Source organism: Barbus barbus (genome assembly GCF_936440315.1).
Source record: "Barbus barbus genome assembly, chromosome: 20".
NCBI lineage: Eukaryota > Metazoa > Chordata > Actinopteri > Cypriniformes > Cyprinidae > Barbus > Barbus barbus.
The window spans coordinates 1,513,471-1,529,915 of record NC_136748.1 but is presented as its reverse complement, the minus strand read 5'-3'; the positions used below and the strand labels follow the sequence as shown (position 1 = coordinate 1,529,915).

Sequence of the window (16,445 nt, the reverse complement as noted above, 5' to 3'; positions counted from 1 at the left end):
TATATATAAAGCAATATATTTTATATATTTATATACAGTACATAATATATATATATATATATATATATAGCAATGCAGTTGAGTGTTGTTATCTTTAGTAAGTGGCTGTCCAACAATGTGTATATTTACATGGAATTATTGTGAGGCCAGTCTGGAGTTTGGTGTTCTTCCTTTGATTTGAGCAAGCTGTCATTTCTGAGCATGAGCTGGGTTTGCTAGGGCTGAAAGGCTAATGTCTGGCAGATGAGTGAGATGTTTCCAGTATATGTGGTGGAGGAGAGCGTTAGTTAGAGTCGTGACATGCGTGTTTCTCCTCCTCCATGTCCTGCGCTCAGGAGGGACGCGATGAGGATCGACGGGTGCGATCTGTTTCTGTGGCGTACTAAAGGCTGGCCGTGAGCTCACAGTCTGATAAAGGCTGCAGAGGCGATGTGAGGCAGACGGACTATATTTACTCCTCAACCGGTCTCTCCTGCAGTAACCGGGCACCGTCACCCAATATCCATCTGTCTCCCTCTCACCTTGTTGTTTTCTTCACTCCTTCTCTTTCTTTCTCCCTCCACGGCTCAAACTCTCGGTGTCTCATTCATTCAGCGAGGAGTCAGACTAGTTGTTGAGATTGCTACTTGCCCTTTCACTGGCCCTAACCACAGGAGCGACTTTATAATGCCAGGAAAAAATATGGAGTGGTGGTTGTCATGAATTACTTTAAGCAATTTTTTCCCACCCCAAAAAATTATGTATTTTGATGTTGTAGGAAAAATAACTTCATGTTTATAAAAATGTATAAATAAATACATATAGAATATTTATTTTATGCATATTTGTATGCATAATTATGTATTTTGAGAGAGTTACACAAATCTCTTTTGCAACAGAAAATAACATTTCAGCTGTACTTTTTTTTTTTTTGCCACAAAAACAAAAACAACAACAAAAATAATTGGATAGATGTTCTGTAGTGTGACATGCTACACTATTTCAAATGTTTTAAAACTCATTCTTATAGAATTATTATGCATGCAGATTTTATGAGGTCATGTTGCTTGAGAGATGACATTAAATATTTGCACTTTGTGAAGTGAACCAGAAAGAAAAAGAAAAATGTATTAGATAAATACAGAATTAATTTGCTTTTAAATAAATCAATAAATAACCTAATATATAATCGAATTTAATATACTGTAAATAAAATATATTGTATGATAATATTAATAAATATTTCTAAACAATACGAACATTAAGATTTTCTTCCACTCAAACATAGCGTGATATCTCTAAAAATATATGTAAATAAATTCTTAGAATATTTATTGTATGCATATCTATTTTTTATATATATGTATTTTGAGAGAGTTACACAAATCTGTGTTGCAACAGAAAATAATACCAAACGTTTCAGCAGTACTTGATGCATCACCACTTTCATCAGTCATTTTAATTTTATGCTGTCAAAAAAAAAAAACCCAGGTGAAATGGAATTATTTGTAAGGATGAACATTATTAATCAGAGGATCCTTGAGCTGGTATAGACCACAAAGTGAGTAAAAATGAAATCAAAAATATGCTTTTACTTAAAATCACATACTGTACATTTCAAACTGTGTTAATTATGCTTATATTTATTAGCCGCCCCCCTCCCTTTAAACATTACTTTTAAAAATGTATTTGTCACACCACAAGACCATTTAAAAGTATGTAATATAGTCAAAGCGATTAGTAAAATTAAATCTACAACTTTAAAGTCATACATTTCAACCTGAAATTGATATGTTATGTTTCTTTACATTTTGGAATAATTTACCTGAATACATTTGATCATCTGAAGTGACTTCAGTTCATCCAAGCTGCACATTTGTGTGGGAACCCATGACCTCGGTATTACTAACACAGCTGAGCTTCAGAAGAGACTGCACTGATGAGATAGATAGGGTTAACTTTACCCTGGTGATATTTTTACATTGAAATCAGCTTCATTTGCAGTGATGATGTTGAACACTTGAAGCGCGGTTGTTGATGTTTGAAGGGCACAATCGCGATCAGCAAGCGCTCTTCCTCTCTCTCTCTCTCTGTCCAGTTCTCATTGGCTGTGTTCCACCTCCTTAGTTCAGTCGCTCATAAATCCTTGTCAAATTCCTCCTTCGCTTTTTAACAAAGTGCTCGTCTTCACCTTTCCCCTTCTCTCTGTTTATCTCTGCACTAATGAATGAGCGGCTCTCCAATGCGGCCCGAGATTAAAACAGCTCCCAGGGGCCTGAGCGAATGCTGCTTACACACACACGAGTGAACAGCCCCAGGGTCGGCCTGAGCCCCGTATTCCCTCGGTAGCTGTTAACCCGGGGCCTTTTTATGGGCAGACATTTCCAAGTGGCCCTCTGTGGGCTCTCGCTCCGCTCGCCCGGAGCCCTGGACGAACCCCGTTTCATTTGCATCCATGAAATAGAGCTCTGTTCACACAAAACAAAACTGTCCACTGCTTGGACATCAAATGCAGTATAAATTAAATATGTTTGTTAGTGGAGTAAACAGTGTTTCTGCATGAGCCCGGCGTGACGGGGAGGAGCACGAGAGCATGTCAGGAGTTAATTGAGTTCCTTTATCAGCCCATCAGCTGCGGCCCTCTGACCAATCTCCCCTCCACCTGCCGGGCATCTGATACCGAGTGTGTGTGTATGTGTGTGAGACTGTCTTGAACCCGCTGACTCTATGACACTCAAATATGGAAGGCTCACTGCATTAAAAGAATGCAGCTTTTAACTTCTACATATGCACTACCATTAAAAAGTTCTTCTGCTCACTAAGGTTGCATTTATTTGATCAAAAATACAGTAAAAATAGTGAAATATTTTTTTTTATTTGTGTGAATATCTGTTAAACTGTAATTTATTTCTGTGATCTGCAGCTGTATTTTCAGCATCATTACTCCAGTCTTCAGAGTCACATGATCTTCAGAAATCATAATAATATACTGATTTACTGCTCAACAAACATTTCTGATTATTATCAATGTTGAAAACAGTTGTGCCACCCAATATTTTTATGGAAACCGTGATACATTTTATTTTTGGATTCTTTGATGAATATAAAGTTCAAAAGAACAGAATTTATTTTATATATAAATCTTTGAATCAGAGGATCATTTGTGACACCGAAGAATCATTGAAAATAAACTGATATTGATGAAAACATTATTACAAATGAAATCTGCAATATACCTTTACTTAAAATCACATGCATTTCAACCTGAAATATTGATGGACATATTGTGTGTCAAATACTCTGATATTTAAAATGAACTAGTATAGATAAAAATTAATAGATAAATTAAATCTTGCTGAAAATCACACAGTTCAACTCAAAATTGATGGACCTGTCATACCTGTACACATTTGTTTACATTTGAAAAAAAAAAAATTTTTTGATGCTGTTATCTGAGGCAATTAATTTTTTTTTAATCAATTTAATGTGTCCTTGCTGAATAAAAGTATTGATTTATATAAAAAAATAAAAAAAAACTTACTGACTCCAGACTTCTGAATGCTAGTGTAAGTACACTATAAAAATGTCTTTAGAAGTTGATTATATACAATTATAGAAGTACATTTTACAAGAAATACTATTTCAGTCTTTCTACTTTAAATTTCACATTTGATTCAGTGTTGCTGTTTCTTTCTTTAATTGTGAAATTTAGTAAATCTAGTAAATCCGGATCAAATAGTTTTAATGTTCAGACTCACTATAGCTAGTCTGACGGTGGTTTTGGAGCATGACCCAGTGCAGTTGAAGTGCAGTTTTTGCTGGGGAAGTATCTGTGCTTGGGTCTATAACTGCACTTTGTTAAGAATCATAGACTTCAGAGCAAAGCTGAGGGTTTCTGAGATCTTCAGTTAACTGGTGTCCAGCGCTGTGGCGGTAGTGCAATTCTATTACAGCGGCTGAAATTCTGTTAGTGTGAGCGGCTGGAATCAGATTAGGGCCGAACTGAACATGATGCTCGGGGGGCTCCACTCAGCATGAATTTAAATGCCTTGACCGTGGACAAAAGCAGACGTGAGGGATCTGCCCGAGGAAGTGAATGGGTCCTTGACTCCTCCTGACACAGCGGGACGGGGTTAAACTCATATCACTCTACAGCACTGAACATGAAGGAATGGCAAGAATTCCACTGCCTCCACTTTGCATGTTGCTAAATTATATTTCTAAAGCAATCCAGCAGTTAAAACAGTACAGCAGTGATGCTTGCAACGTCAAAGTCACAGATTCGATTCCCAGGGAATGCATGAGCTGATAAAATGTGTGCCTCGAATGCAATGCAAGTCACTTTAGATAAAAGTGTTTTTGTAAACGTAAAAAACACAGTTTCCTGCAGAGTTAGGAATCTACAGTAAACAGGAGAATTGTTGCTTTATCAGAGATGAATGAGATGAGAAGGAAAGACCGATAAAATGATGTAAAGATTATAGATCAACTATTGTGTCGTCGTCTTTGGGTTCATGCAATAAACACAATGAATACCAGTGTGGTCTGATTCACTAAAGAATGACTCTTATGAACTGATTCATTTAGTGAATCGGTCACAAACTCTCATGAATCACAACTCGTGAGTTATCAGGTTTAAATTAGTGTCTGTTTAAAACCTAAAATAACAAATGTAGTATGATAGATAGATAGATAGATAGATAGATAGATAGATAGATAGATAGATAGATAGATAGATAGATAGATAGATAGATAATCATAGTCTATGATGATCTTAACATTTACTAATATGAACAGAGATATTTTAGTGGCAGATGTCATATTTTGTCATATTTGACATATTTTCAGTCGCATCAGACTCACAGAATGCAGAGTTGGAGCTGTGGCAGCTGAAGAAACTCTCTGCTGAACGCATGTTTTATATATGAACATAAAGCCATTCAGACATTTATGCAATTATGCTAAGTGTCACCTTCAGCGTGACCTTTGACCTGGGGTTAAGCTCCCCATGAAGTTTCGATATAAAGCCTAAATGGAATTGCCCTGTATGCCGCTGTTTCTAATATATGGCTGTTAATAAATGAAATGAATGTTCAGAAAGGTGCACACGCATTTATCTTTATTCAGCAGCTCTAAACAAACGCTAAAGGTTTGACTCTTGAGGAGGAATACAGTAACAGCCTCCTGCTTTTCACGAACTTGATTTGTCTCCTGCCAGGCCCATACTATAAATAAGAACATTGTTCTTAAATGACTACACAAGCGAAAAAAAAAAAAAAAAGGGACTTCATCTATATTTGTCAACATGGCGTTTTATCATACATTTATTATCATCAATGCAGATTTAAGATGACAAACCACAATCCAAAACGTTTGCCTCTTACAAGCCATACATATTTTTTGCCAATCGTAAAACTGTTTTGCATTATTTATAAATATATTATTTATAATATTACATGATATAGTATATACAGTATATATATATATGTTTTTATTTATTTTTGCAACTAAAATCATTGTGATGATGTTTTGTTTTGTTGTTTTACTGCAATAAATATTCCACATACTTCCACAAAAAATATCCCAGATAAATAAATGATGGTTAATTTTCCACTGACACAAACATGTTGTCTTTAGTACGTCTGAACTGAATAAGCGTGTTACTTATTGGTCAGATCGTTCTTACACTTCAGCTGAAGTTACTGACTAACGAGCTTTATTGACTCACTAAAGGTGTCGTATGTAGCACTCGGCGAGCTTCCGCTGATATCCGGCTGTAGTTTCTGTGCAGCGTTCAGGACACAGCCATCACACGCTCTCTGGCACAGGCCTTTTTTCCACAAGGTCAGTGTTTTAACAAGGAGCTATTTTTTATTATTTATTTTAGCCGTTAACCTTTCTATGAATTTCCAGAGGAGGTGGCACCTGCCGCAGCGTTGAATATACATGACACAAGAGGCAGTGAAACGCTGCAATGAGATTTAATTTGACACGCTGACCCCATCTCCATGGGCACGGGAAACCAGGGTGAGAAAATAAGGTTGACCCTTGACCCCCCAGCCTTGAACCCAGCATCACCCGCACTTACAATTAAATCAGTCAGAGACTGTCTAAAGGAAGCCTGTGCTCTCGCTGCTCTTTTTAATCTAAATGCAGCCATGCAGTTTCGCCAAGTCACGCTGCTCACTTACAGTTTGCAGTTTGTATTTTTATTTTAATTTCAATATTTAATTTTTCAATTATGATCGGTTTCAATTATTTCTCATTTTCATGTAGTTTAAAGTCCCCGTTGGGTGTTAGTATCAATATGTTAGTTTTAAGGTTATCTATAAACCAGTGCGCTCCAAAACAGCAACAAAATTCGCTTTTAGAAGATATAAGCATTCAAAGCTTGCAGTTCGTCACTTCCGTCAAAATGGATCAACAATTTGTTTGACGTCACCTCGTATTTCAGCTTCTCATCAAACGTTCTGTCCAATCAGATGCTCTCTAGAATCCGAAGCGCCCGGCGATAGGGAACGATTCAGACAGTGTAAATATGCTTTTGATTGGGGAAAATGAGCTCTGGTTTCACAGTCTGCTCTGGACTCTCCGGCTCCGGTCCAGAGACGTGATCGCACGGAGCGGATCATATGTGCGAGTCGGCATATATTAAACACTTTTAAAACTACACAGCCTCAGCATGATTATGATCACTATTTTGTTTTAGTAAGAGTTTCATATTGAATCTAGAGTGTAATCTAGACTCTGGCTGTCAAATGCGGCTTTACCGAGCTTAACGCCTCTGGCCTGAGCAGATATAAACAAAACTCTACTGGGTATTTTAAATATATATTCGCGGTATAAGTACCAAAAACCATGTCAATATATTTTTACAGCTCTTCTCTCATGAGCTCTGGTAAAAACAGGTTGATTTGGCCTGTCTAATTAATATTCACGAGCCTCTCTTCTGATTGGCCTGTTGTTTTCTGAGTGACGCATGGCTAGGCCACCCACAGCTAACTAGGGTCATGTAGGGCCGACGTCACAATTACGTCACTGCGCTATGCTGGAAGCAAAACAAACCAGCGCAGATTCAGCTTCATAAGGAGCTTAAAATATCATCTTGTTGTGATGTTGGGTGCCAGAATCGATGCAATACAGCCTCAAATTAGAAATTTGATTGCATACCTGCTGCCACTGCCAGACAAAAAACCGACTACAGCTGTGGTTAAACACGATAAAACGAGCAGACCGGACAGAAACGATCGTCATAAATGCTTGCGTTTGCAGAGCACGCTTCTTATCAGAAAAGGTTCAATAAAGTATTGTCTTTTCTATACATGTTAGCTGTGATCCTCCTTATAATAACAATCCTGTCAGATCATTCTTTGAGTGAGAGTGTAACATTACAGGTCGGCCGATCTGGTTTCATCCGTTAAAGTTAACCTTTTCGACATGTTTCCTGTTGTTGTTGCTCAGCAATGGCATGGACGCGATGCTGTCTGGGGGTTTGGCAAAAGGACGGTGGGTGGTGCTCGGGATGGTGACTGAAGGCAGTGACTGAGTAGATCGGACGTCACATTTTTACGGAAGTCACAAGGGATCGTGAAAAAACACAGCTACTTTATGCAGGCTGTGTCCACTTTACTGTGGACTGACTGATTTGAAACTCGTATGGTAGTTACATAGCCCCTAGACCTCTGTTATCATGAAAAAAGCCAGGAAATTTCAGTTTTGACAATATGGGATCTTTTAACTGAAAACAGGCTCGACTAATCAATTGTTTGCATATAAGAATCAATATTGTTTCGTAAAAATGAGAATCGATTAAAGTCAAGATATGGATATTTTTTTTACCCAGCCCTAATTGGCAGTGTAATAGTTAGACTGACATGCAGAGTTTTGGCCTGACGACATGATTTGTATGGGATCAAGGAAAGCTCAGGTTTATTAATGCTAGCGATCATCAGGGCCAATCCATTGGACACTTGACCCTGGACTCAACAGCTAAAAAAGCTGAGTGTAACCCCATCATGACCTCTGCTACACTCTGTAATGTTAATTATTTATAGGCTGGAGTCAAATAAATAAGGCTCTGTCTATTTCACATGCTTGTGTTCAGTTCGCTGCATGTTTGTGATGTCTGTAAATGTGAAGTATTCAGAAGATGGAATTATTAATTCCACCAGAATCCTGCTGTAACACAAGCATTTACATTTAATGCATTATAAAAGTATTTTAATGCATTAATTATGACACGCAATACACATGTTGTATGATCACATTAATAATTATAAGCACAGTTATAATCCATTATAATATTTATCTATTCATTGTCACACGTGTAGCAATTATTTATTAAATGATTATAATGCATTAAATCTATATAATATATTATACATAAAGGCATCAAGTGTAGTTCTTCTGATTCTTGACAATCGTAACATCTGTTAGCATGAAGATAAATATTCAGATGTCCTGAAAGTGTGAGAGACGCTAGTGTTTATGTTAGATATCCTTGATGCTGCAGCCTTCACTATTCACTGACGCTTGAACAGTGTGTGAATCTGTTTGATCATTCTACGTTCATCGGATTCATTAGATGATATTGTTTTTTTTTTCCTCAAGTTTGCATTTTATGCAGAAAAAAAAAAGAAAATTGAAAATGGTTTTTAGCTTGCAATGCTGCAATTGTTATTTTTAAGGACCATATTCAAATTGAAGCATTTTTTATGGCTGCACAATGAATCGTATTTTAATCACAATCATGATTTCTGCTTATCTCGATTAAGCATAATTGCCTGCGATTTTTGGACTAGTTATTTATCCTGGAAACATTGTTTTAATTTGATATTACCATTATCTTGCATTGATAACAAGCCTCCACTATATCTTTAATGCTTGGGGTTGCCAGATGTCAAGAGTCTAAATCCACCAAAGAGATCTTTTCTCTTAAATCGATACATTTTCTTCCCAGTGGTTTACTTAATCTTCTCAACAGAAATACTGCTGCTGCAAATATAACATATATGGAATAACCAGATTAGAATAGCAGATCTATACCGGAGCTGGGGAAGGTGGAGGGTTTCTGAAGCAAGTACTAGTATATATTTGAATGTTGAGCAGCGAGCTCATTGGCTACTGATACAAGAGAGAACCAATCAGCTGTGCCATGTGATAATGATGTCATTATGTCAGATTGAGTTAGACTTATCAGACTGCGCCATCTAGAGTTTCATGCCATAACTTTGTATTTAATTTTGATATGTTGTTGTTCTCCTAATTTGATTTGCTTATGCGATTGTAATAATGTAAAAATGATAAAAATATACAGCTCTTATCCATTTGCGTCGTCCTCCTCACGCCGCTGTATGTGTTTCAGGCTGCTGAACAGGATGGCTGCTGAGGAGCGGCACATGACGTCCAGCTGTGGCTCCTACATTAAGACAGAGCCCTCCAGTCCGTCCTCTCTGGTGGACACGGCCAGCCACCCCAGTCCCGGCGCGCATTCGGACGCCAGCGGCGGCTACGCCAGCGCCATCAACAGCCACTCCAACGGCCTGGACTCTCCGCCCATGTTCACGGCGGGCGGGCCTCTGAGTGCGGTGGGGAGCGCCTGTCGCAAACGCTACGAGGACTGTTCCAGCACGTTACTGGAGGACCCCGGCTCCATTAAGTGCGAATACATGCTCAACTCCATCCCAAAACGCCTGTGCCTCGTGTGCGGAGACATCGCGTCGGGGTATCACTACGGCGTGGCCTCCTGTGAAGCCTGCAAGGCCTTCTTCAAGAGAACAATACAAGGTATTTCATGTGCGTGTTCTGCTTTATACACACTACAGGTTTTGAATGACTTGAGATTGTTTGTTGAGATGTTTTTGAAAGAAGTGTCACCGAGGCTGCTTTTAGTTGATACAAAAAATACAGTAAAAACTGTGAAATATTATTACTATTTAAAATAGCTGTTTTCTAAGTAAATGTATGTTCAAATGTAATTGATTGCTGTGCTCAAAGCTGAATTTTCAACATCATTACTCCAGTCTTCAGTGTCACATGATCCTTCAGAAATCATTCTAATATGCTGATTTGTGCCTCTTTATATATTTGTGGAAACTGTGATGGAGTAAGTAAGATTACATTTTTTAAAAAGGACAAAATAAATTAGTACTTTTATCCCTCAAGGATGCATTAAATTGGTAAAAAGTGACAGTAAAGACATTTATAATGTAACAAAACGTTTATGTTTCAATTAAATGCTGTTCTTTACAATTTTCTATTCATCTGTGAATCCTGAAAAATAAAATGAAGCACATTTACCACAAAAATATTTGGCAGCACAAATGTTTTCATCAGTTCTTGAGCAGCAAATCAGCATATTATAATGATTTCTGAAGGATCATGTGGCACTGAAGACTGGAGTAATGATGCTGAAAATTCAGCTTTGATCACAGAAATAAATAGCATGTTAATAGATATTCACAAAGAAAACAGCTATTATAACCTGTAATAATATTTACTGTAATAATTTACTGTAGTTTTGATCAAATAAATGCAGCCATGGTGAGCAGATTTGTGCTCCAGATATGAATAAAACACAGTGGTCAAGTCAAGTTTATCTTTGTATAGTTCTTTTCGAAGCAGCTTTACAGAAAATATTTGTATCAGTGTAGTGAGCACACAGATATTTTCACTCATATTTTCATATAAAACAAACTTTCAGACATATGTCACTATAAACTTATTTCATCACATGATCTGAGAATGAGAAACATTGAACCATGCATGGCCAACCGTCAATAAAAAGACAATGTGCATATTGACATTATCATGACATGGACATGGCGATGTATGGTGTGGCGCCAGCAGTGACATTACAGTAATCAATCCATTTGATCGCCTATAAGAGGTTTACTGTTACAGAGACATATGATAAGATGACCACACTGACCAGAAGATAGCAAGAGCGGATGAAATAGCCATCTTTACATCACTGTCTCTCACTACAGCACAGGAGAAATGGACAAACCAAAAGGTTTCACACTGACTAATAGTACAAAATCTGGCTTGGTTTTTAATGTTGTTTAGGGGCAGGTTGACCCCCAAAAATTTAAAAATAAATCAAGACCAGTGTGGTCTTCATGTTGCTTGAAAATATGTTTACTGAAATTAAATTACAAAATGTAATTTTGGCTAAAAAGTTTCCCCCAAAAGATAATTTAAAGTCACTATTGTGTTAAATAGATAAACCTTACAAAAAAGTAGTTTTAGAAAGAAATATTTTAATTCAACATAGAAAAAAATGGGTATTGAAATATGAAACATTTTTACTTATTATTATTTATTTTTATGAATGGAATATGGAACTAAAAGCCAGTAGGTGGCAGCAAGTCACAGTCTCAATGAGTGAGACATTGAATCATTCACTCAACTGATTTGTTTAAACATCTGATTCATTCGGAAACAAAGCAATTGACTGTCTTTATGAATGAGTCACTGAATCATTAACTCATTCATTCAGTAACGAAACTGGGGACTCACAACAGTTCTGCTGTGGCTTTGATTGGAACTACGTTTATTTTTGTAAAAAAAAAAAAGTAGAATTAATTTAACAACGGTATTGGCAATACTAAATACAAATACAGAAAACCATGGAGTTAATGCTGTTAAAACCTACAGACAGATCCGGAGTCGAGCGCTGTAATGCAGAGATTTCTGTGGTGCGTGATGTTCAGGTCAGAACAGACATGCAGCATCACACTGTCAGATTGGATTGGCACAGACAAGAGGAGCAGTGTGTTCTGAACCAGATACTAATCACATGGACTGTGTGTGTGTGTGTGTGTGTGTGTGCAAAGCACTGCTCTGCTTTCATAGACCTTCAACAACATGCAAGGAGAAATCCCACTCATCAAGAGAGTTACTGTATTTCTTCTTGTAATTTCTTCATTCATTAATCCATTAATTGCATAAAACTCCACATTTCCCAATGCTCACAAGACATATTTGGCACACATGCCTAAACGCATGAACGCGTTAATGAAGTATCTGAGGTTTAACTCGCGTATAGGACACACTGTTCTAAATGGAAATACTAACATGAAGTAGTATAACATTTACAGATAAGAATATTATTGTTGGCTGAGTGATTAGTTGTAAACCCTTTAAAACTAATTTCTAAATGATCAAACTTTGTTGTTAAACACTCAATCTCCTCCATGTCTTCTGCTAGATAGTTTAGTGTTTTATCCAGTAAAAGCTCTTATAGTGTAATTGTAGAAACGTCCAGCTTCAGCTGCTGCTTCAGTGTCTTTTTCTGTCAAATCTTGACTGATTTTGATCAAGTAAAGGTCAGAATAACTGCAGTCATATCTCCAGATGAACTCTTACTGGACTGAAGCAGCTCAGCTTTACTTGATTCTCCATCAATCATTTTCTAGAAAAATCAGTGCGTCTCAAATCTGATCATCAGGATCTTTAGAGGAGCGTTTGTTTCCAGAAGCTTTACTCTCACTGTTCCTCAGCGGAGGAATGATCTTCATCTCACATCTTCTGAGGAGCGTTTATTTCTTCATCTCTCAATCAGCATTGCATTATATGTTTGGATCATTACACTCTCAGCTTACTGAGACATATTATTGAAGATATAGAGCGATGACTGATATTTAGATCATTTTATGTCCGTATCTGCTCTACTGTTATAAAGATCTCATAGATTTATAGTACATGCATCAGAATTTCATCATTTAATTATCAGCATCTGCACCAAATTGCATATTTTTGTTCAGTTTGAGTCTCTGAATAAAACTGAGCTGTTTTTTTCCTCCGTATTCTCACTATATCAGACTATATGAGCCATGAAAGTCTGATGGATCAAATATGCAATCTTTTTTGTTTTAAATATTTTATCTAAAGGTTCTGTTCCGTTTATTTTTATTTTTTTCTAACTATTGTTTCATATGTCAGGCTTTTCAGGGTTAAATCTAAGCTGTATTTATGCATCTTCCACATAAGGCATTATGAATCACTGCGGAGACAAACATGACTGCACTCTCAAAGCTCTCATGACCGTCAGGTGTTTAAACACACACTCGTTGATATTGGCTGCGTTGTATCGGCTTTAAACAGTCTATGTACCTTTAGTGAATCAAACAATCGCAGTGTCCAAAAATCTCCACTGTTGGCGTAACACGCGTCCCTCAATCACATATTTAGAGTCCGGCTTTAAACACAGAGACGCACAAAAGCATCTGTGGTGAGACACTCGAACAAACGAGCGCTTTGTGTAGAACGAGGAGCCGGACAATTAAGAGGAGGAGAGTTACACGCTGCGACTCAGACGTCTCGTCCCCCTCCTCACTTTGTATTGTCAGATGGCAATTTCCCCCTCTATCGCTGTGTTCTTCTTCTTGGAGCGCTGCCTGTAATGGAGCTAATCTAGAGCCGTTTGTCCAAGCCACAGGAGTTTTGTCAATAACAATCAGCGTTCAGCAGGAGTAATTAAGGCCGAGGCTTTTCATTAGGCCAGGGGGAGGGGCTCGTCTCCGGGGACGGCCGGCGCAATTAGAAACGCAGGCACGCGTCGCCGGGTAATTTCAGCCACGGCCAGGAAGGAGGGGAAGAAACCCAGGACTTTCTTTAGATTGAAGAGGGACTGGTTTTTGTCTCGTGCACGAGTGGGAAGACTAATGGCATAATAAGCAGACGCACGGCTCGGGATGAGCGAGGGAGGATTTTAGGCAGAGAGAGACAAGTGGAAGAAAAAGGGCAGGTTGAGATCATGAAGAATATGGCAGACAAGGAGCTTCTGACTGAAGACGAGACAAGAGGCAGGAGAGATGAGGATCAGACACGATTTAGAAAGTAAATAACAGAACAAGTGTCTGTATAATAAATACTGTGTACTGTATGATTAAAATGGAAACAAAGGTCTAAAAAAGTATCTCAAACATACTAATACTGAGTTGATGGATCCGTGAGTAATCACTATTGATCTTTAAATTAAATCAGAACCAAATTTCCTTAAACGAACAATGAACTGCAGCAATTTTATTCCATATAGTGATAAAAGAATTATCACAAGTCTAAGCAAAGCAATTATAAATGTTTATATATTTCAGTATTGCCGACAGGTGTTTAATGTCTAATCTTTCATTTCTTTGCTGAAAGCAAGTGTTTGTCATTTTGTAAATTGTAGAGGTCGTGAGCACTGACTCTTTTTCTTGTGTTTGAATAGACACTGAGTGTGTTTACATATCCCCATTACGCTTAATGAGTCGACAATGTGTGTAGTTATGTGAAAACATTAACACGCTTTATTTTTTCAACGCAAGGTCAGCTGAAAAATAAACTGATCGACAGCTAGATTTTTGCCCATTACCCCAATTCTGTCCGACATGTAAACAAGCAAATCAGTAATAAATGTTTATATGTTCTGTTATAAAATACTAAATTTGATACTGAAATGTTACATTTTTTATTGAAAGAAACCCATATAGCAAAAACTTAAGTAGTTCAAAACGTTTTCAAAGTAGTTTATACTAAAATGATCAAAAAATATGTGCTAAAATATATTTCAAAATATATTTACATAAAAATATTTTCTACCTTTTTTGCTTTTTTTATATATTTTTGAAAATATATTTTAAAAATATAAATATATATTTTTTTAAACATTTGAAAATATATTTTTCCCTTTGTATATTTTAGCAGAAAATACATTTGCATGCCACATTTGTAGAAAATCTTTGTTGTTTATAACACGTGTGAACACATAACATTTAGCATCTGTAAGGTCTTCAGTGAAATGTAGAAATGTATTTTCTTGCCCCTGAAATACATTTTGAAATATATTTTGGTATATGAAGGTTGAAACTAAATATAATTTTAATTTAAAAATATATATTTAATTGAGCTTCACTGTTTGCAACAAAAATGTATTTTGGCCAGAAAAAATAAAAATAATAATAATAAAATAAAAATGCTAGTAAACGTGTAAATAAACATTTACACACAACACTTGGGCAGCTTCTGAAGTGTTTTCAAATTATTATTCATATTAATATTATATTCATAGAATTCTTAGGTTCATGTCATTGTTCATTCATAATAAATGACTGCTCTTATGAAAGTTCAGTTCCAGATCTGGACTGAAAGAGGATTTGTAAATTGTTTAGAATCTGATGCAGTTGAAGCTGACGATCATTGATATTGTTCACATCAGTTTCTATCCAAACATAAAAAAATGGATGTACCAGGTTAACTAAAATATGTTCCAAGAACATTGTGCTAACGTTATGAAAATCGACAGCAGAAAATTTTTCTTGGCAATACAAACATTAACAAACCATTTAAGAAAGTTACCTTTGCATGTTGTCTAAACCATCTGAAACTTGTTAAAAAAAGCTTTAGAAAAACATTCCATGAACAATGCATAAATAGCATTTTTGTGCTGACTTTTTGAGAACATCATTAAAAACCAGAAAACCTAACAAAGGTTCTATTAATATTACTGAAAGAATGTTTGTTCATAACTTTGAGAGAACCTTGCCAGAACATTCTGAGAACAATCCCTGTTAGCTGTGTGTGCATTTATTTATTATTTTTAGTGCTGGGCAAGTTAACGCGTTTTTATCGCGTTAACGCATTAATTAATTAACGCCGACAATTAGTTTATCGCGCGTTAACTTACTGGGTCACAGCTGGGGTGGGATGTTTATCAGTATGCTACTGGCTGCTTGGGATGAGCGTCATCACGCGTCTCAACCAATGAAATCATTTGTTGTGTGCCTAATGGTGCGTTCACACCGGACGCGACTTGCGCGAATAAATCGCGCTATTCGCGCGTAGTTGGACGCGTGAACATTTTGGGTTTACTAGCTTCATTCGCGCGTGAAATTCGCTTCATTCGCGCGTGAAATTCACTGTACAACAGACGCGAAGTCGCATCATGGGCGGGGCTTCTGCCAGGCGCACAGGTATGACTGCCACAGAGAGCATATGTATAGAATTTGGCAAATAAAATCACCTTTATGTGCTATGGAAACACTGGACGTGTGTATTTCAGCCGAGAATGTAGTTGTTTAAAACTCAAATCTGCGGTTTATTTATAAAAACAGCCCCTATTTGAAAATGTGCTTAGCCGATTTCGGAGCCGTGAGCTCCAGGCGATCACCGGACGCTCGTGCTCATGTATGCCGAAGAGAGGAGCATAACCTCGGCTAGTCCTTCTGACATTTGCCGCTGGCTCTGATGTCTCTGTAGTGGATAAACATAAGATGTCCTTTATTGTTGTTTTGATTTCTGCCTCCGCTCTTAATCACGTCACTACTAGAGCAAGCTCCTGATTGGTTGGCGCGGCGCGAAATATCCGCCAAAGTTCAGATTTTTCAACTTGCGTTCCGAACGCGCATCAAACGCTCGAAACGCTCAATTCGCTCCGCGCCATTCGCGCGAATCGCGTCATTCGCACGAATCGCACCGCAGGA

The 16,445-nt window shown here is 37.3% G+C and overlaps 1 protein-coding gene across 2 annotated transcripts in view; it reads left to right on the top strand.

Annotated features, from left to right (window-relative positions):
* LOC306885923 (steroid hormone receptor ERR2-like) overlaps window positions 1-16,445 on the top strand; it is an 87,658-nt gene that overhangs the window by 12,629 nt on the left and 58,584 nt on the right. For both annotated transcript variants that reach the window (XM_079442744.1, XM_079442743.1), the window contains exon 2: window positions 9,344-9,765. In XM_079442744.1, coding sequence (XP_079298870.1) covers window positions 9,357-9,765 — 409 coding nt within the window. In that variant the 5' untranslated portion in view covers window positions 9,344-9,356. The remainder of the gene's footprint in view (window positions 1-9,343; window positions 9,766-16,445) is intronic.